The sequence below is a fragment of the Brassica napus genome, chromosome C5 (assembly GCF_020379485.1).
Source record: "Brassica napus cultivar Da-Ae chromosome C5, Da-Ae, whole genome shotgun sequence".
In the NCBI taxonomy this organism is placed as follows: domain Eukaryota; kingdom Viridiplantae; phylum Streptophyta; class Magnoliopsida; order Brassicales; family Brassicaceae; genus Brassica; species Brassica napus.
The window spans coordinates 45,205,236-45,227,103 of record NC_063448.1 but is presented as its reverse complement, the minus strand read 5'-3'; the positions used below and the strand labels follow the sequence as shown (position 1 = coordinate 45,227,103).

The 21,868-nt window shown below is 34.5% G+C and overlaps 4 protein-coding genes across 5 annotated transcripts; 3 read left to right on the top strand and 1 right to left on the bottom strand.

Annotated features, from left to right (window-relative positions):
- Window positions 1-4,372: 4,372 nt before the first annotated feature.
- Window positions 4,373-6,187, bottom strand: LOC106363344 (protein ASPARTIC PROTEASE IN GUARD CELL 1-like). Its single transcript, XM_013803099.3, has 2 exons — window positions 5,362-6,187; window positions 4,373-5,243 (listed from the first exon to the last, which is right to left on the bottom strand). The coding sequence occupies exons 1-2, from the start codon at window positions 6,116-6,118 to the stop codon at window positions 4,525-4,527; spliced, it is 1,476 nt and encodes a 491-aa protein (XP_013658553.2). The 5' UTR covers window positions 6,119-6,187; the 3' UTR covers window positions 4,373-4,524.
- A 761-nt stretch (window positions 6,188-6,948) lies between these two features.
- On the top strand, window positions 6,949-11,614 carry LOC111211490 (carbon catabolite repressor protein 4 homolog 3). Of its 2 annotated transcripts, XM_048759073.1 has the most exons (14): window positions 6,949-7,325; window positions 8,558-8,954; window positions 9,182-9,351; window positions 9,441-9,506; window positions 9,680-9,732; window positions 9,827-9,908; window positions 9,985-10,071; window positions 10,316-10,408; window positions 10,487-10,519; window positions 10,607-10,719; window positions 10,881-10,992; window positions 11,079-11,164; window positions 11,258-11,342; window positions 11,425-11,614. In XM_048759073.1, exons 2-14 carry the CDS (start codon window positions 8,642-8,644, stop codon window positions 11,482-11,484), a joined length of 1,353 nt encoding a protein of 450 aa, XP_048615030.1. In that variant the 5' UTR covers window positions 6,949-7,325; window positions 8,558-8,641; the 3' UTR covers window positions 11,485-11,614. The 2 variants fall into 2 exon arrangements, with proteins under 2 accessions (XP_048615030.1, XP_022568315.1); XM_022712594.2 differs by having other exon boundaries at window positions 10,316-10,519.
- Window positions 11,615-11,807: 193 nt separating this feature from the next.
- On the top strand, window positions 11,808-12,674 carry LOC111211491. Its single transcript, XM_022712598.2, has 2 exons — window positions 11,808-12,232; window positions 12,320-12,674. Exons 1-2 carry the CDS (start codon window positions 12,056-12,058, stop codon window positions 12,413-12,415), a joined length of 273 nt encoding a protein of 90 aa, XP_022568319.1. The 5' UTR covers window positions 11,808-12,055; the 3' UTR covers window positions 12,416-12,674.
- A 3,733-nt stretch (window positions 12,675-16,407) lies between these two features.
- On the top strand, window positions 16,408-21,647 carry LOC111211484 (small polypeptide DEVIL 7-like). The gene has a single exon (XM_048758771.1). It carries the CDS (start codon window positions 19,629-19,631, stop codon window positions 19,788-19,790), a length of 162 nt encoding a protein of 53 aa, XP_048614728.1. The 5' UTR covers window positions 16,408-19,628; the 3' UTR covers window positions 19,791-21,647.
- Window positions 21,648-21,868: the final 221 nt, after the last annotated feature.

Here is a 21,868-nt window from a genome sequence, read left to right as displayed (position 1 = left end):
CATAATGTAATAACAAAGAATTTACATAAATAAAAATAACTTTTATATTTGTCCACTATTCTATTTTTACTCTATAATGAACTATAATTAAAACAAAACTAATTTCGCTATAGAATTTCTTTATTTTGAAAAAAAAACTTTACATTCACATTGCTCTAACTTCACTCTATTCCTACATGGAGTAAAAATAAATTTACTTTATAAATCGAATAATATTTATATTTTTGTATTTTTATTCTAAAATAAAATAAAATTAGAGTAAAACTTATTTCGTTATAAAATTACTCAATCTTGAATAAAAAATAGTTTTACACTGAAATGTTCTAATGACGAAAATATAAACGGTCCAAGTAAATCACCCCGTGACTTCCTATGCACAGGATTTTACTCGGAAGTTGCTAAAATAACTAAGCTAAGTAAACCTTAAAAGTCCACCCTCGTCTATCCTTCCAAGTTCCAAGACGTGGCTTTGTGCATGTAAGCTTTACGCACATAACGACATGGTTTTCCAACGTTATTTGTTCAATTTCTTCCGGAATTAATGTGAACAAATTGGGAATATCTTCTTCTTTCGATACAAATAAGTGATTGTGTCTTTGATTATTTTTAATCAATTCTGTTGAGTAGATGGGTAATCGGACTCGCTCACATGTCCAGGTAAACAAGTAAATCCCTTAAGAAACATTGAATTTAATGCGTTCATATTACTTTGGTCACGTGTCAGCTTAATAGAGCTCCTAATAAAATGGTGACAAAAACTTTCTTATTTTGATTCAATTAATCACATGCACGTTTCTGTGATTTAGCTCATGCCGATAATTATCAAGGGTAAAGCAGAGAAACGTTTCGTCTTGAAACTTGAGCAGAGAAACTTGAGAAAAATTGTATTGTGATCTTGTACTTTGGAAAACATTGTGATTTTATGAAATAAAAAGCAATCAAATCTTGTGAGGAGATAGTTGATGTATGTACCCATCGGACAAGAACGAGACAGAGATGGCGTTGGATCTCTCAGTGTAAATCTGTAGGTAAATACTGGAGGATTGATTCTTCATTGACGCCTCTGGATGCAAGCCATTTGTATTGAACGAATAAACGGACACGTTCTTGAAGCTCTGGACGTAGTTGACGATACTTCATCCATTCTTCAGTGTCTTGTCACTTAACTCTCCATTCCTCAACTCTGACAGACATCGATTGTAATGATGTCTTTCCACAAAGTTAAACAATATCTTTCGTTAGAAAAAAAAAACAAAAAAAAAATAGTCATGAAAATTAAGTTTTGAAGCTTACTTGCATGTTACCGTTCAGAAGTGTAAAGAGAATCAACCCAAAAATACAAATTGTAATACAGAACAGGGTCTTGCCAAAATATACACTTGTGATTACATTCTGGCCATAAGAACTATAAAACAAAACCGCCAGATAATCTTAATTTATATACCATAAGTATTTTGAATCAAGTTGTTATACCTTAGATTTCTTAAACCCCACCAAAGACAATATAAGTACTCAGAGACAAAATTCGTGGTAGCAACTTGAATGGTAAAGGCTTCAGCAAATATGCAAAACTTGACATTGGTAGTTACTTGTAGCATCACAATGAGAAAGGACCTAAGTAGTATTCTGCCAATACTGACGCTCAGATTGCTGTAGACTCTTGCAGTCCAAGAAGCTATCATTGTAAAAGCGGGTTATACACTAACGAAAACGATTTCTACAATGCTACCTGACGTTGTAGTGTATACACTCTCACTTCTATCAATGACATTGATTATAATACTTATCGAGAAAACAACAATCAGCCGTTTAAAGAAATCTCACACGCACGTAAGAGATGAAAATTTCTTTATCTACAACCTAAGAAGAAAACAATGTTTGTGTTATAGCTTATCATTCTTAATGCAAGATTTTGTTGATGCTATACATATTGGAGTCCTCTTTTACATTGTTTATTCATGCACGTAACCTAAGTTTGTGTTTTTTAAGAGAATGAAAAGGTTGTCCTAGACGAAATTAGAATATTATGGTTAAGAATATTAAAAAGATATCTATCAAGTGTACACATACCGAATTAAACCGTTTTCGTATGGGTTTGGACAATATTTAATTGTCGTGAGTGATTGGCAATGTAAATTAATGATATTAGATGGCATATATTTCACATTTTTAGGTTATGGCAATATATATATCGAAGATTGCTTGACAAGGTAAACGATATGCAATTAAATTTGGTATTATACGGAGATACATCGTGAATTGCCTTAGGTATAGTAAAACTATATAAGACTCGCTTCTCCCATTCATTTCAGTTATTCCATAAACTCAAAATCTTACAAAATTTATCTCATTCTCCTATAATGGTTGCAATAACTTTTGTGTCTGATTTGAAACCATTCAGGTTAATGTGGAAGATTAGGAGGAAGATCATACGTTTGTGGTAGCAATATTGTTGCTGGTGGTCTAACCATTGAGATGGTTCTAATCGACTCTAATGTAGGCATCCTTTACTCTTCATATTACTAAGTTTTAAAAAATTTGCATGCTTAATTTTCAGATTCTATGTTTCGATTTTTTTTATATTCTGCAGGGTGTTGAGATTAATGCTTCCATCAAAAAGGATCTGGTGAATCAGTTTGATTCATTTCTTTCACAAGGCTATTCCAAGATTCTAATCAACTTTTCACTCAATGATTCATTAATACATGGTCCATTTTTATTAAGGTATGTTGGGTTTAAAACCTACAACAGTCCATTTGTTTTAAAATTAGTTTGTGTATTTTCTTAATATCCATTTTTAAAACAATAACATAGAAATAAAAAGATAAAAATCTCAATATCCATTCAAAAATCAAATTGTTTTACTTTATAAATTATATTAAAATTAAGGGATTAAAAAATTAAATAAAATACAAAATAACTATTAAAAATAAATTATATAAACACTACAATTAATAAAAATTATATTATTAAACTCAATAAAAAACAAATTTCTATGAGTATAAATATACAACTTTTTATATTATGTCTAACATATATGAAAGTTCAAACAACACAACTAATATTAGATTATCTTATATAAAATACATAATCTTAAAACATCACCAACATTGTTTGTACAAACAACAAAAATAATATTAAATGTCTTTTTTCAACTATTATTTACATTTGATTTGATTTGCATTCGTTTAAAAATTGTAAAATAAAACCATTGAACATCAAAACTTCACTCATTTTAATCGAACAAAGAAAAATAAATATGAATTTAGAATGGTAATTATATTTTATGAAACTAAAAACCGAAAACAATGTGAACCGAACCGATATCCAGATTAAACATAACTAATATCTTTTTATTTAAAAACGAAATTAATAATCCCATCCCGCGCAAGGCGCGGATTACTACCTAGTTATTATGTATTCCGTCTCGTTTCACAATGATATATATTTTTTTAGTGTTCTCACGCATATTAATAAAACACATTAAATCATTATAATAAATATATCATTTTCTGTAATTTTCAATTTTCAATAATTTTTAACCAATAATAATTCATTAAAATCAATTAATTTTAGAGAAATACCCTATGATATCACTAAAAATGTTTATGTCTCAAATATAGACTCTAAGGATCAAAATGACCAAAATATTTCATTAAAGAGGTAAATATACACTTATAACTATGAGGTTAACTAATCGAAACCTTAGGGTTTAGAGTTATAGACGAAGATTTGAGATTGAGATTTAAAATTTTATAAAATAACAAATAAATATTAAAAATTTGAAAATAAAAAAATTTAAAATAGTTTCAAAAAGTGTTTTCGAATACAAAAAAAATTAAAAAAATTAAAAAAATTCGGAAAAAAAATTAAGAAAATTTTATAAAAAAATTCGAATTTAAAAACATATAATCTAAAACTATAAAAAAAATTATTTATTTTTATTTATTTATTTTTTTATATATCTAGGGTATTAGGATTTTTTTATCTATTAAATAAAATATTTTGGTCATTTTCTTCTTTGTGGTCTATTTTTGTGATCAAAATTTGGAAATGTTCTATTTAGGAGAATTGTTCTTAATTTTATTGAAAATCATAATTTTTTTAGTAGAAAATACAAAAAGTTTACTTTTATTAAATATTTTTTTTTTCTAAACATCTAATTTAATGAAACCGAAGAAGTATTTTTCAACCTAGCTTTTCACATCTGAGTCAAATATAAACTTTACATTGACCTTGATTGATTTTTGAACACTCGGAAGATTCAGACAGCAATCTAAATATATTCACACCGAAAGGCTTTTGAAGACTTTTTGAGATGCATTTTCACACTTGTTCTTAGTATCAAACAAAAACTAAAAACAAAACACAATTCAGTAATTTTTGAATTTATATTGATCAATAAATAACTTGTGATTAATTAGAAGAAGAAAATACTCCACACTTCAGATTTTATTTTTTCATTAAAAAACCAAGAACTAAAGGGTTTTACTGATATATCTGTAAAACTACTAATCATCCATTTTAGCACTTATTAGCTGACAACCCGATAAGATGATTCGCTAGATCGTAAGTGATGCGTGTCCCTTGCTGCTGCACGTTCCCGATGATCGACAACGAAGACGACGTCGGAGCAAAAGCGAAGCAGAACGTCCCCGCATCATCAATAGGGATCAAGTAATTCTTCGCCGGCAAATTAAGAGTCTTTCCACCGGTGAAGTGAAACGCCACCGTCGGGACCTTCACGGTGGAGAGAGACGAGAAGTCGTAGCACGTGTCGAACAGAGAGATGCTCGACGTTCCTCTTTTGAGATTCGCCGTGAGTTTCACGAACGCGTCGCGAAGCGAGTTATAGGCCTGAGTCTGGAGCCGAGTCACGGCGGTTCCACAGTCCAAGATCACTCCTCCGGTTCCCGAAGCGTCGACGGCGAACGCCGACGAAGGGATCGAGACTTGCTGACCACCGACGCTGAACCCAGTGAACCCGACGTAGTAGAAAGTGTCGATCTTGCTGTTACTGAGGATCGGCGCCGTCGCGTCTCCGGCGCCGACTTGCACCGAGTTGAAATCAAGACTCGACGACTTCCCCGAGTCGCGGTCAACGAGGCAGTAAGAGAAAGACTTCGCTTTGATCTGACTCGTCATCGACAAAGCTCCACCGCCTAAACCGAGTAAACCGGCTGCTCCGGTGAAGAGTCCCTCGTTATCACGACCACACCCCAAAGCAACGTTGTCTACTTTACCTGATATTGAATGTAATGAAATTTAGTTCTTGATTATTCAGTTTGTTATATTGGTTTAGTAAAGGGAAGCTAAACCAACTCATAACATTTAACTAAACCGGAGTATATCATCTAATACCTGAGCTTCCAAACGTCACCGTATCGGTTGCGTATTCACCGACGGTGAAAGACCCGTCGCCGTAACGAACTTGGTAGAGACACTTGTCTGAGCGGCAAGCCGAGGCTCTTAGAGAAGCGCACTGTGGAGCGGAGCAAGTGAGGGACTTGTACGTGGAGGATGAACTCGGGTCGAATATCGGGTCGGATTGTTGATAGCAGGAGGAGCAAGGCTTGCACTGGATCCAGTTTATGTCGCTTCCGGTGTCGAGCACCATGTACATCTCCTTCGCCGGAGTTCCGACGCCGAGCCGGGAGAAGTACTCGCCGCTTCCTTGGCTAGCTCCGGAGATGACAGGTGTCGTGAGCTCCTCAGGTTGGTAATGGGTCTCGCTGTCGGCGCCCTCGACGGCGAGTTTGACTTTGGCGATGATTGAGGCGACTCGGGATGAGTCTCTCTCGAGTCGACTCAGTACTAGGCTCTTGTAGTTTTTGTGCTGTGACGCGACGAGGGTGTCTCGGGAGTGGAGCTCTAGAGAGAGTGGAGAAGAGGAGTTGAGAAAGACAGGGATGGATTCTTTTGCGGCGGTGGTGGTGGTGAGTGAGGAACGAGTCGGGTCGATTGAGAGGATCTGTTGTGTTTGCTGGAGAGATGAAACGACGTCGAGTACGGTCGTTTCGTGTGATGTTGGTAGGGAGCGAGAGGAAGCATCGGTCGTGGTGAGGAGAAGAGAGAGAGTGACGATGGGGAGGAGAGATAAAAATCTTGCGGAAGCCATTGTGGGAAAGATAGTGAGTCAAGTGGAAGAGGATGAATGTTTTACTTATAAGAAAAATAAATAATAGTTGCGGAGAGAGTGACGCCATAATTGATGTGGTTAAATGTTACTACCTCCATTTCTGAAAACCACATCTTTTAGATTTTTTCCTTGTTCCACAAAGATAAATTTTCTATATTGTTAAGGTATTTTTTATATTTTTGAAGAACATTAATTGATAATATTTGAATTGATTAAATTTCATTGGTGGAAAGTTATTGGAAAGTGTATAATCAAGTAAAAAATAAATTAAATTATAAACATTTATTAAATTCTTAATAAACATGCATACTGTAGAAAATATTACTTTCAAGAGAGAATAATAGTTTACCATACTGTTAAATAAAAATTATTGTATACGTAAAACTTTAAGAACTTATAATGAAAGACGAAATAATACTAGAGTTTTCAAGGAGATTGCAAAAAAGAAACGTCTACCATAGGCGTGTTCTTTTGGTAGACGCCTAATGCTGCGGCTGCGTCTAAAAAATAAAGTACGGAGGCACAAAAAAATTAAAAACGGTGACGCCATTAATCTCAGCGTCTCTTACGGAGACACAAAAAGTGAAGCGCCGGTGACGCCATTAATTCCTGCGTCTCTTTCACCCATCATTGATTGCCGCTGCGTCTGGAAAATAAGTAAGCTCGGAACCTTCACCGGTGTTGGGTTGCCGTAATGAAAGGTTAATTTATCGCCGCTGACGCTGCGTCTAGCGGTTATGAAACGAACAGGGTACATGGGTCCTTTAGAGCATCATTATCGCAGTTTCCACCGCATGTGTCTCAGCATTTTTGTGATTAAAAAAAATGAAAAATACAAAACACGGAAGGCACGTCTCTTAATATGGCTCCAGAAGGAACGTACCTTATGAGACACCTGTCGAAACATGAGTGTGTGGAGGAGAGAGACGCACAGTGTTCTTGAATCGCCGATTCCGACTACGCTTTCCGATTGCAGATGGAGGAGGCCCTCGTGGCTTCCCTCTCTTCCCAATCTCGTGCTCTACCGTCGCCTCCCGTCGTTGAGTAACGTTGATGCCGAAGCGTAAGTTTCTGATCCCCAATTTCTCTTCTCCAATTCTCGATATGGCTTCTCCTTGCTTCTTTCTCTGTTGCTGGATTGGTTCAGCACCGTCATCAACAACAAGATCCATCTCAGCTAACACTTGTATGTCTTCCTCTCTGGTCTTTATTCAAATTTTTTTGATTGCTGAGATTGAGTTTTGCTCTAATGATGATCTGCTCATGAAAAAAGTGTTGATCTTTGTAGTTTGGGGTGACAAAAAATTGGTGTCATTGATCAAAGTTCAGAGCTTTGAGACTCATTCAGTTTAAAGTTTGTATCTTTGGTAATGAGGCTGGTTTATCGTTGATGGGTTAAACTAAAGTTTTAAAGCTAGGAGAGACTGGTTATGATATTAACGGTGAAAGAGAAGAGACTTGAAAAAATCATTATTCTAGACATAAAATACAAACACAATATTGATTTGTTTAGTTTTGTCGCACCGTATTGTCGCAAAATACAAAGAAATTAGTATTCATCTACCATTTTTTTTTGTCTCACCGTTTGGTAGTGTCATATTATAAGCAAGTTTTTTGTTTTTGGGTGTAATATTATAAGCAAAGTTTGAATAGGTTTTGGTAAATTTTAGAAGTACATTTAAGTTGTCAACTGATTAGGTTTGGTTATATTCTTGTTATTATCTTCTTCTTCTTTTTTTTTTCCCCAAATTTTCTTCACGTTTGGTTGAATGATTATGATGTATAACTTCTTTGATGTAAATTTACGAAATATTTGAAAAAAATCTCCAATGATTTTTTTTTTTTTGGTCAAATAAAAAAATCTCCAATGATTTATTTTGAGCAATTCTCTTAAATAAACTATTTTCAAAATTTTATCACAAAAATAAACCTTAAGAAGGAAAATGACCAAAATATTTTATTTAATAGGTAAAAAAATCTTAATATCCTAGATATATAAATACAAATAAAAATATTTTTTTTATAATTTCAGATTATATGTTTTCAAATTCGAATTTTTTATAATTTTTTTTTTGATTTTTATTTTCAAATTTTTTTTTTGTAATTCGAAATACTTTTAAAATCCATTTTTCAAATTTTTATTTTCAAAATTTTAATATTTATTTTTTATTTTATAATATTTTAAAACTTAATTTCAAATCTCCACCCTTTAACTCTATACCCTAATGTTTAGATTTGTTAATTCTAAAGGTATAAATGCATATTTATTTTTTTAATGAAATATTTTGATTATTTTGATCTCTAGAGTCTCTTTTACTTTTTTGATTAAACCAGTTGAATAATATTTATTTGGGCCTGATAGTGGGCTTAGTGAAGAGAGTAAAATAAAACGGTATGTCTTTGTTTGTTTTTGACAAGAAACGTGGAATAAAAGATATTATCCGGAGGGCGCCAAGCGGTTGCTAGTGTGTGGTTTTCAATTTCTCTCCACAAAAACCAAAAATGCGTTGCGTGGCTTGTTCTTGGTCACGGCCAACCGGAGCTTCTCGAATCTCCTTTGGTGGTCACCTTTCGTCTGGATTTCACCGCTCTCATTTATCGTCGTCATCTCTCTCTTTTCCATCCTCTGGCGATGCGAGCTTCCTCGTGTCCTGCTCCTCCGCATCTGAATCGTCCGATCATAAAGATTCGTCAAACCGCTCGTACAGCCGTCGATGGTACAATCCTCTTCCTCGGCGTCGACATGCGGATCAAATGCCTACTTCACGGATTCCTCGTGACTGGATTGATTCAGATACCTCTACCGTGTCCGAAGGTAGGAGTATGATGATCTTATTCTTATTCGTATTCATCAGTGCTATATATATTCAAATATTCATGAACTGAGACACCAAGCCTTGGGAACGGTTTAGCTTTTCGTTCTCGAGATTCCAAACGTTTAGTTAGATTTTTTTTGTTGGACCATGTACGTTTTCACAGGAAGCATGTGAAACAGGGGAGAACACTTTGTTCTTGACTTGTGTATTTGTGTGGTAAACATAGATTCAGACAGATTCACAGTCGTGTCATACAACATACTGGGAGATAGAAACTCATCATATCACAAAGATTTGTACTCCAACGTCTCGTTTCCTTACCTCAAGTGGGGTTACCGCAAAAGGTTGATATGCGAGGAACTCATTCGTCTCAGACCAGACATAATCTGTATGCAGGTAACATAAACTTTCCTTCTTTCTCTTGACAAGGAGGAGTTATCTTGGTTAAGACACTCATGTTCTGCTTTTGATGCGGATCCTTGTAGGAAGTAGACAAGTATTTCGATCTATTCAGCATGATGGAGAAAGCTGGATATGCTGGCTCCTACAAGGTTTGCTTGTATTTCCTCTTATATACCATATCCATGAGATTTACGTTTGTTGAGGGTGGCATGAGAAGTAAAAACATCGATGGTTGGTTACGCTTACCATTTTATGCATCTGAAGCCTCAGCAAAAATTTTGTTTCTTTAGAAGGACTACAAATATAAGCTTTGCAATGGCAGCGGCGAACTGGAGATAACGTAGATGGATGCGCAATCTTTTGGAAGGCTGACAGGTAAGCAAAGATTGGCCTTGACTCAAATCTGTTTCACTGTGAAGAAAACAAACTCGGTTCTGATAAGTTGTGTGTGTTCTTTGTTTTGACAAAGGTTTCGGGTTTTGGAGAGGGAAAACATTGAGTTTAGCCAGTTTGGTATGCGTGATAACGTTGCACAGCTTTCTGTTCTCGAGGTAGCAATTTTCAATAAAAAAAAGTTTTATGTATATGCCTGGGTGATTGATCTAGTTTTTTTGGTGTTTCCGTTAGCTGAGGAAGTCTATGTCAAGAAAGATACTGGTGGGTAACATTCATGTGCTTTATAATCCAAGTAGAGGAGATGTGAAGCTGGGTCAGGTAGGTGTCCACTATTCAATTGGTAAATGAACTACAGAACAATTGACATTCATGAAGTTTACAAACTGTTGATTGGTCCTTGTGGCTTGAAGTTGCCAAGAGATGTTTCTTTTGCATGGTTTTTTTTTCTTAAAACTAGTTTGGAATCTCAGTCAAGAGATGTTAAACTAGCATGCGGTCACATTTTAAGTGTTGTTAACCTGAGTTTCTATATATGGTTTGTTTCTTGAATCTTGATTGATAGATCCGTTCGCTCTGCACAAAGGCTCACTTGCTCTCTAAGAAATGGGGTGATATTCCTATTGTTCTAGGCGGAGATTACAATAGCTTACCCCAGGTACATACATTTTCGGATAAACGCTTTCAGTTTCGTATTTGTTTATCTCATTGCTTGATGTTATCTAATCACAAGCAGAGTCCATTGTACAACTTCTTGGCGTCCTCTGAAGTAAGCACATCTACAGTCTTGCTTCAGTTTACCTACTAATAAGCCCGGTTATGGTTTCTTTGGTCTGACAATGTATCTATCGTACAGCTGAATATCATGAAACAAGACAAAAGGGAGCTGTCTGGCCAGAGAAATCGTCTTCCTAACCAAGTTCTTGAGGCAGGAGGCAAACCTAGTAATCCAATAACTTCCATAAACAGGTAAGCTCATTTTCTTAAAGATTTTATCAAGTTCTGTAGTTAATGGTTGTTTGGTGTCTGCCTTGTGAAATATCCATTGTGTTCACTTGAAATGAGGTCTCTGTCTCATAATTACGTATATTAAAAGTGTTTAAACAGTTTTTGGTACTCATTGGTTTCAGATGCTTAAGTAGCTCTTGGAGCAACGAAGAGATCCGGCTTGCGACCGGGCAAGAAAGCTCGTACTGGGCTGTGCATCCGTTGAAACTCCATAGCTCATACGCCTCAGTTAAGGTAATAACACACACAAAGCTTTACTGTCTATACATGACAAGAAATAGTGAGATAAAACAGTCTATATTCATCATGGTACACTCCAGGGTTCAAAAAATACTAGAGACTCTGTTGGTGAACCTCTAGCAACCTCATACCACTCGAAATTTCTTGGAACGGTTGATTACCTCTGGTAAACATTTGTAAATGAAACCAAATCATATTTGATAAACATAATCGTTGGCGGATGAATTAATTGGAACACACATATATGCATTTGGTGCAGGTACTCGGATGGTGTTGCACCTGTTAGAGTTCTTGATACACTTCCCATTGATGTCCTCTGCAGAACCAGAGGCCTTCCTTGTCAAGTAAGTTTTGTTACTAACACGATGGTTTTGTTACTAATACAATGGCCTAATGATGTAGTCTTGTTCGTCTTTGGTTTTGCAGGAGTTGGGTAGCGATCACTTGGCATTGGTTTCTGAATTTTTCTTTGAACCGAATGGTTGATGACTTCTGAAACCAGCTACGATTGCTTACGGGTTACATATTTGTTTATGATAATACTCCATCTGTTCCATAATATAAGATGTTTTGCATACATCACAAGAATTAAGAAATTTAACTTTTTAGAAAATTATATCGTTAATAGCATAAATTTAAAATAAATTAACCGATCATAAATAATACAATAAAATATTATTGGTCAACCAGTTTTCAATAAAATTAAAATACCTTAAAAATATTAAAACATCTTATATTTTAAAACATCAATCTTCTCCAAAACATCTTATATTATAAAACAGAAGGAGTAGATTTATAAGTACAAGCGTACCGAAATAACCGGATGTGGTAGAAAATCAAACCGACTTCTCTCGGTCAATAATTGAATGTAAAATAAACCAGGATAATCTTTTTCTCTGTTTATTTGATTTAGACCAATTTTTTTTTCTTAATTAATTATTCTGGATTTGAACCGAATCGAACCGAACCGAATATAAGTTATTTCCGACATACCAAAAAAACAAACCATATGATTGAATTGAACAACCCGGTATGTTCTTTTATCTGGTTCATGTAAATGAAAACGAGATCAGACACTGTTGTTGCATACTGTAATCAGAGGAAGGAAAAGAAGAAAGCAGAGGAAATGGCGTTAAACTCGATGACATGGGGTTACGCACGGATCATAGCTGGAACACTTCTCGGCGGGACTCTCGGATTCTACGTTATGCATCGCGTCGAAGTTAGCTACAAGGTCTGTTTCTTCTTCTTCTTGTGCTCGACTTTACGCTCTTGTGGTTCTTGTATTTTGTTAAATATTGAAACTTGGCGTTTTACGCAGATGAAGATGGAGGAAGCGTTAAGGCAATACGAGAAGGACATGAAGAAGAGACAAGAAGAAGAGAATCTCGGTCACATCAGTGGAGATTCGGTTTAGCTTTGCCTGGGAGTATGCACTCAAAGTGTTCGACGAAATGCCCAAACGAGATTCTTTCTCGTTTTCTCCTTTTTACTCTTTTTCTTTTGCTGTAATTTTCGGTTTGGTTTGGTTGGGGGTTTGAGAAAGTTTTATTGGCTTCGGTTTAAAGTATCTATACGAACCATGATGGACCAGATAAACAGCGATACTATATGTCCTTGTGTTTTGTAAGGGTTTCAGTGGGTTTTCTTCTAAAGAAAAAAAGTCTTAAACTGAAGTGAAATACTGAAATGTACGAACTATTATTACATAAGAATACTGTAGTTGGTCCATCCAAATCCATAATCTTCTATGACTGTTTCTACTCCATAACGAAAATCTTCTAACAAGAGTCGCTTGATGTGTTGTTGTTTTTACGAACGTTTTGTTTTTCAGTTGGTTACTGTGCCAAAATTTAATTAGAGAGGTTTTCAAGCGTACGTATGGTTGGATATACCTTCAAGTGTAAAGATTTCAGGCAAATATAAAACTACTCTTGATGATTGTCCACTAATCCAAACGAAGATCAATGAAATTCTAACCCACCATCACTCTAGATTTCAAAAGGCAAAAATCTATAAAAATGAAACCCTCTATTTTTTTTAAAAAAGAAGAAATATGTGACTAAAGCCAGTAAGTTGGGAAGTGAAAGAAAAACATAAAGCCAGTGAGTATATGTCCTTACATATATAACTACTTTATGGACCGCAAATGGAACGAAGAAAATAGGAAAACAATGTCGAAAAACCAAAGTCATTGTCTCACAAATTAAGGTTGTATTTAGTATTTTCGAAAGAAAAGAAATAGGTAACAATCAACCGGCAAGGGCTGTCTTGTCTGCATGGACTTCACGTGCACGGTGCATCCCCTACACATTGCCCTTTCGTGCATTATAAAGAATCCTAATTTGGTTTGTTTACTTTCTCACTGAGTATGAGAAAGATGTGATGGATTCGACATTTCACTTCCTAATATATAAAACTCTCCCATGTGATTTCCCACTTTTTATGGAAAATGAAACCACTGACACTCTCATATAAAACAGATACGTTCACTTGCCGTCAAGAAAAAAATGATTTCACAAATAGTTCGAGTCTTATCACTATAGTCGAAACCAAAAATTGTTTAAAGGATAAAAAGGAATGAGCAGAACTCGTCACCGAAGATACTATTGTAAGCAACATTTTGCTTAAAGTCACACTTTTATTTGAAAGAGACCGCCGGATATTCCAAAACTGATATTCTTACTAAACTCCACCAAAAAAATTCATAAGCCAGTAACTTGTATACAATATAGTTTCTGCATACAGTTATATTGCATCGTGGAAAGAAAGAAAATTACATATATATTCTACGTTACTACGTTCTGTTCATTCTTTATTGGCTTCAACTATGATAGTTTAACAAGCCCTTTCTCAAAAAAAAACTATGATAGTTTAAATGAGAAGTGTGTATGTGCACTACAAAAAAACACAAAATTAGCGACGAAATGTAATGAAAAAAATAAGTCCTCGTAAATGTACGTCTTATTTACGAGAACTTTACGAGGAAAAAACAAATCAACGTAATTTCGTCGTAAAATAAAGACAATAAAGTTTCGTCGTAAAAACGACACAATTTAACGTGGTTTTTACGAGTAAACAAGATTTCGTCGTAAAGTAGACGTAAATATAATGAGGAATTTACGACGAAATATTTTACGTCTACTTCGGGTCGAAATTTATAATTAATTAATTTTAACGTTCTCTTTATTTTTGCAGGTTGATTATAACGATCCAGATTACCCCACATGGTTTCATGAATTAATTCAAGGTCCAGTTGCAAAGGTCACCACATCACTGATGTATTTCACTTGAGGCATTACTTTTCATACATATGAGTATGGTAGACATCGGGCGACAAATAATTATGGAATATGTGTGAAAGGCGAAACATATTTCTACGGGATCTTGCAGAAGATTATTAAAGTGGAATTCCCAGGGTTATTGAAGCTGAAATGTGTCCTCTTCAAATGTGACTGGTTCGACCCCGTCGTCAATCGAGGTGTTCGATTTAACAAATTCGATGTAGTTGATGTCAATGGTGGACGAAGGTACAACAAATTCGAGCCTTTCATATTAGCTTCGCAAGCAGACCAAGTCAGTTTCTTTCCATACCCTCGGATGAGAGAATCATGAATCAATTGGTTTGCCGTTGTCAAAGTTACACCTCGTGGACAAATAATCGGTGGAGAAGAACAACCATTGCAAGAAGAACACATCAATGAAGTCGAGGAACCTGAACAACAAACTGATGACATCCTTCTTATTAATCCACATAATCGTGAGTACGAAGATCTTCCCGACGATACGACGGACGAAGCTGTTGAAGACGAGTTTAATGAAAATGATAATGTTTCTAGTGATGACGAGAATGTCAATGATGTATCCGAATGATGATGTTTCTAGTGATGACGAGAATGTCAATGATGTATCCGAATGATGATGTTTCTAATGATGACGAGAATGTCAATGATGTATCCGAATGATGATGTAATTTTCTTAAATATGATTTATTTTTAGCGTTAATGCATGTGTTTAGTTTGTTTACTCATGAAAATTAAATTATATAATTTGATTTTGTGTAACTCAATTGGGGGTTTGGGGTTTAAAAAGAAGAGATTGAGTGTTAGATGAAGTTAAGGAACTTGGAGGTTGGGGTTTCGGGTGATAGGGATTTGCATACCTTCCTCGTAAAATCCTCGTAAAAAAAACACGGGCCTTGTTATTTCCTCCTTAATTTACGACGATTTTACGACGAAAATGAAAACATGGGCCTTGTTATTTCCTCGTAAATAAAAACACGGGCCTTGTTATTTCCTTGTAAATTTACGACGATTTTACGACGAAAATGAAAACACGGGGCTTGTTATTTCTTCGTTAAATAACGAGGATTTTACGACTACAACTACTTCTATAAATAAGCACACCCCTCCCATTCTAAACTTGCACCCAAAAAAAAAACTAATCCATAGTTTTAAAAAACCTGAAGGCAGTGCACAGTCATTAGAATATTTCTGATCAGTTTCAAATGCTATTTGGAATTGATAAGTATTGTTCTAGTGCATGTGTCTTCCTTCATTTTTTTCTGTAAATTGAAACACTTTTCGTCGTAAAATCGTCGTAAATTAAAACATGGCTTGCTAATTCTTCGTAAAAAAAACACGGGCCTTGCTAATTCCTCGTAATATTACGACGATTTTACGACGAAATTGAAAACACGGGCCTTGTTATTTCCTCGTAACAAAAACACGGGACTTGTTATTTCCTCGCAACAAAAACACGGGCCTTGTTATTTCATCGTTAATTTACGAGGACTTTACGAGTACAACTATTTCTATAAATAAACACATCCCTCCCATTCTAAACTTGCACAAAAAAAAAAACTAAACAATAGTTTAAAAAAACATGAAGGGCGTGCACTGTCACTAGGATAGTTCTGGTCAGTTTCAAATACTATTTGAGATTGATAAGACTGTTCGGGTGCCGGTGCCTTCCTTTAGGTTTTTTTTTTGTAAATTGAAGCACTTTTCGTCGTAAATTAAAACACGGGCTTTGCTAATTCGTCGTAAAAAAAACATGGGCCTTGCTAATTTTTCGTAAATTTACGAGGATTTTATGACGAAATGTAAGTCTGTATATATACCCGAACCGAATCACTTTCTCATTTCGTAGTCATTTCCTCTCCTTCTCAAAGCAAGGTATACCTCTCTAATTCCTCTCTAATTTAGCCTAGGTGGTTAGTTTAGGGAATTTAGTGTTGATTAGGTGGTTAGTGTAGGGAATAATTTGTAGATAGGTTTATAGAATTTGTTGATAATATAGGAAGATGATTTTTTAAATGTTAATTAATAATCCCGTTCCAGAGCCATCCCGCACACATGAAGATGAGGAAGAAGTACAGAGGAGGAGTCAAGACCTCTTCGAGGAAATGCATAACAACAACAACAACAACCATTAGTTTTTTTCCATCTTTTTATTGTATTATATTAAATTCTAAACTTAAATATTTATAAAATATTTTCGCATGGATTTATTATTTACGTTTTTAATATTTTTGAAATAATTTAAAAATAATTTTATTTCATTATATAAAAAATCGAAGCAAATTCGTAGCTAAATTACGTCAACTTAACGAGGAAACTGAATAAATATTACCAAGGAATTTACTACGAAAGACACGGAGATTCCTCGTAAACATCACGTGTAAACAACGATGAAATTTAGCGTCCACCTTACGAGGAAATGTTTACGTGCATTTTACGAGGAAATAGTTTACGTGTACTTTACGAGAAAATATATTACGTGTAGTTTACGAGGAAACTGTTTATGTGTATTTTATGAGGAAAGTGTTTACGTGTCTTTTACGACGAATCTACTGATACCACGTTACGACGAATTATTTCCTCGTAAGTTTACGACGAATTAGCGAGGAAATATACGTTACGACGAATGACTAACGAAGAAACGGTTTTCGTAGTTAATTCGTCGTAAAAACCGTCGTCGTTATTTATGCGTTTTCTTGTAGTGGTGGTTCAGTTCAATAAAAAACAAACGATTATGTTCTAAAAATCGGTCTAGGCGGCGCTTAGGCCCCCGCCTAGGCGGTAACTCGGTTTTATCCGAAACGATTATTTGAAAATCCGATTTATATGATTTATATCGGTTTAAGTTGTCCTAAATCGGTTAAAATTGGTTAAAATCGATCTAAATTGCCCTAAATATGTTAAATTAAACGATAATATTAGTATAAATCCACAAAACTTTCTAATTTCTTTTGTTTTGTATATCTATTTTAATAATTCATCACAATAATTTTATAATTAAAAATCCAAAACTAAAATATTTCATATAAATGTAAAGTATATATAAAATAAATTAATAATTCGTTAACGCCTAGGTCTCGCCTAGGCCCCGAATAATCCGCCTAGACGCTAGTCCTCTATAAAACGCCTAGTTACCGCCTAACGATTTCTTGAAGATTGATTATGATTGTGAACATGCTTTGAGGACCCTGGCGATTTACTCGAAATGAGCTGTCCGCACTGTTAGGAAGACTGATTTGACCTCAATTCGTCATGGATTTGAATGACTATCGATGACCTACAGAGATTAATGCCAAAAATCATAATAGCTGGATAGTAGAGTTGGTACGTTTAGAAAAAAAAGAGTTGATACGTTTCTTTTGAAAACTATAGTAATTTACGTTCTTGATTTTCACAGTTTCTCGTTTTTGGTCAACCTTATAACATTTCAATGTGTTAATATGACAAATAGGTTGAATGGTCGATCAACGAACCTTTAGGGTTCTTAGAGACATGTTCTTGGATCAATCAAAAGTTTCTTTCAATAGCTTATTGAGACCAATTTCCTGCTCGATGAATTTAATCAAATCAAAGACAAGGTATAAAGCAAAACAATTAGTTTATTAATTATCAAAGTCTCAATACAACTTTAAACTTGAATGCCTATTTATAATAAATCTAGAAAACACTAATCTTAATTAAAATAGAAAAATCAATAAAATATGGAAAATACAAATAAAAGTAAATATCTTAATTGATTCCAAATAATAAAATAAATAATAAAATATTTGGATATATTGCAAATACTTATCTGCATCATTCTCTCCGGGTTGGAAAAGATTGTCCTCGAATCTTGAATCGGTTTTTTGTAGCTGAAATCTTCAAAAATTTATCTTCAAAACCGAATTTTGCACAAACCCGAATCTTCTGACCTTGCACGAACTTTGCACAATTTGAATCTGGCCTGATTTTTGCACGGAACCCGTCCTGCACGAACTTTGCACGGATCTCCTGCTGCACGATTTTTGCACATACGAGATTTGCAAAAGAATCTTCACTGAAAACGAAGTCGACAACACGGACATCATCTTCGTAGACGTCGTAGATCGGATCACCATAGATCTTTCGATAGATCTCATAGTTTTCTTCTCTCTCAACAAAGGGACTTTCGTCCTGGATATGATAGATGTTCGCATTCACCATGACATCCAGAATCGTTATTCGATTGAAAACCAAAGAGACGCAGCTCTGATACCACCTGATGTAGCGGACAAATAGGTTGAACGGTCGATCAAAGAACCTTTAGGGTTCTTAGAGACCTGTTCTTGGATCAATCAATAGTTTCTTTCGATAGCTTCTTGAGACCAACTTCCTGCTTGATGAATTTAATCAAATCAAAGACAAGGTATAAAGCAAAACAACTAGTTTATTAATTATTAAAGTCTCAATACAACTTTAGGCATGAATGCCTATTTATAATAAATCCTTAAATCTAGAAAACCCTAATCTTAATTAAAATAGGAAAACCAATAAAATATGGAAAATACAAATAAAAGTAAATATCTTAATTGATTCCAAATAATAAAATAAATAATAAAATATTTGGATATATTCCAAATACTTATCTGCATCAGTTAATATGATAGAACTATGATAATATTCAGTCGTACTGTTTCAGAACACCAATAGTAGGAAGTTCTCACAAAGATTCTCAAAATCTATTAAAAATATATATATGGATGAAATAGTGTTGTGGATATTTCAAAAACATAAGAAACTCATTTCAAAATTTCTTAAATAAGATGTTTGAAGTGAGTTTTTGTGGTTTGAAATACACATAATATAATAGGTATATTATTGTATACATATGATGAACCTCCAATAAAGATGAACCTAAAACATTCATATGATGAACCTCCAATAAAGATGCTTTTAATATGAATATATTTGAAGTTTAAAATGGTATAAAGATATATATATATTAAAATGGGTATAATCTTGATCATAAATAGAAATGTATGTCATTGTCGTAAACAAATACATAAGTTCATGTTCTAATTAAGATAACTGAGTAAATCCATCACAAACATCTGTACCGATGATGAGTCTTTGAATTGAAAGGAAACATGAAAACAATACGTCAAATATTTTCAACCATAATGGGAAGATAGTCGGTCACACTCAACAACTGGCCTTTGTTTTTGCGTTGTTTCATTGAAGTGTCCCAAACCAATGGTGGGGAATACTTCCTCCTTATCTCTTTCTCAATATAAACGATGCACCTTCGCTTCCTTTTAAAAAATACACTTTAAACATCACACAATCATCAATTACTAACAAAAGCTTGTTATGAAAACACAACAAACAATGAGGGAGGAGGCAGTGAAGAATTTGGATAAGAAAAAGAAGTCTTGTTCACCGAAAGGAGTTGGGAAGTTTCTGAGCAAGAAGAAAGGAAAGTTCTACATTATAGGGAAATGTATTAGTATGCTTCTTTGTGCACACGAGTGATCCTCTCATCATCACACACATTTGTACGCATGTATATATATAGAGTTAAAGTTTACATCCATGCGGGTGTGTTGTATATTTATATTCTTGTTCTTGCCAACTGTATACGTGTGCACAAAAAAGATAAAATAATATATAGAACATGCGACATTATGCGGATCGGAGTACTAAATTATTTGATGATATTTTGTTCTGTTAGTTTTAATTGTAGGACCTCAGCTACATTAAATATGCTAGCCACTAGGCATGTTCCTTTTTTTAAATGGAAGTAATTTGCGAGGCTGGCATGATCTTGTTCTGTCCAAGAACATTCTCGCCAGTGAGCCTCCATATTTGCAAGATTATTATCGGAGAAGTCACAAAACATGCGACGCATAGGCTAGCCTGATAGGCCAGTTCTTCACAAGTACGAGGAGCGCCGGGTCTAACACCATAGCAAAAATTGTTCTTTGGTATAGCCACGTAGAATGTGAATGTCGCACAAACCAAGTCAATGAGAATTGGATTGATTTGCGTTTAAATAAAAAAATGTTATGTTATTCAAAAATATATTTTAAATAATTCAATTTGAAAACTGTGATTTGTATTATTATTATTATATCATATTCAAAATGAACATGTGATTCTAAATGTTTTGCTAAGTTAAAGTTAAGAGCAGCATTAACCAGGTATATAAGAGGGTTTTTAGAAGGGGAGAGGATCATAAAAATGGGGAACCGAGGAAGAAGGGAGCCAAATGTAGCCAAATAAGAAACGTATGTAGTGGGGTTTTTTTACTGTGCGCGGGCCCCACTGACACGTGGCAGCCCGCGATTGATTCTTTTTTAAATTTTTTTTTTTTTTTTTTTAAATCGGCCAAAAGAAAAAAAAAAAAAAAAATTAGAAACCCATTTGGATATTTGGGTTAATGCTGCTCTAAGGAGCTCTTCTCTCTCCTAAAAGCTCTAACGTCTCTCTAGACTTTTCTACAGTGAAATCGCTTCGGTGGTCGGCGTGCATCTCGCCGCCGGTCGCCATCTCCTTTTGCTTTTTTTTGTTGTCTTTGTATCATAAATTCGATCTTTAGATCGAAATAATCTTCGGGTAGCGGACTTTCTTTTCGCAAGGCGACTTTTTGTTATGTTTTAGTTTAAGTTTTAGTTTCCTCTCCTCCTCTGATCTTCAACTATGATTTCTGAGAAATCAGATATCATCTATCCTCTGTGAATCTAAAAGTCTCTCTCATTGTTGGGGTTTTTCTTGGTTTTCTATTCAAAGAGGAATCAATCTCTGCCTCTGTGTTGATATTGCAGAGTATCCTTGATGGATAATTTAACCAAGTTTGTCGGGTTAGCTTCGTGGATTTATGGCGGATTTAGAAGAGATGGAGCGTCCACTACTGGAACGTGTTCTGTCAATAATCTGCTCTAAACCTGCAGAAGATCTTGCTGTGCTTATTAACTTTGACAATTTGTTGATGGGCCTTGTTGGATTCAAGAGAGTACAGAAGAAAGGAGTTACCAAGTGGAATCTGGGGAGGTGAATCGATAATGGAAATCATCGCTTGGTATCAAGGTGGTGGTTTTCAAGCCGGCGGTGAATTTTTCCTGTGACCAATATGTCTCCCGCTCATTACTTAACACGTGGAGAACTCTTGGGTGTCCACATAACACGTGGTGTTGCATGTTTACACACGTGTTAACAAATGATTCTGATCTTATCTTCTATTACGGGCTGGGTTTTGGGTTTTGCTTATACCAGTAGTTTGCCCGGGATTTTTCATTTCATAATTTAATTTTTTTTTTTACTTTTTATGTAATACATATATATATGTTGGAATTGATTATAAAAGTAATTTAGTATACAAATTTAATTTTTTTTTCTGCGTATTTTATTATATAAAATTGTGAATTGATACAGTAAAACCTCTATAAATTAATAATGTTGGAGTTTAAAATTTTATTAGTTTATAGAGATATTAATTTACAAAAAAAATTTTTATTTTAAGATATATTTATTTTAAGATAAAAAAAATATTTGATTTTAGTGTATAGACATTATTTGTTATTTTCTGAAATTTAACATTTATATTAATTTTA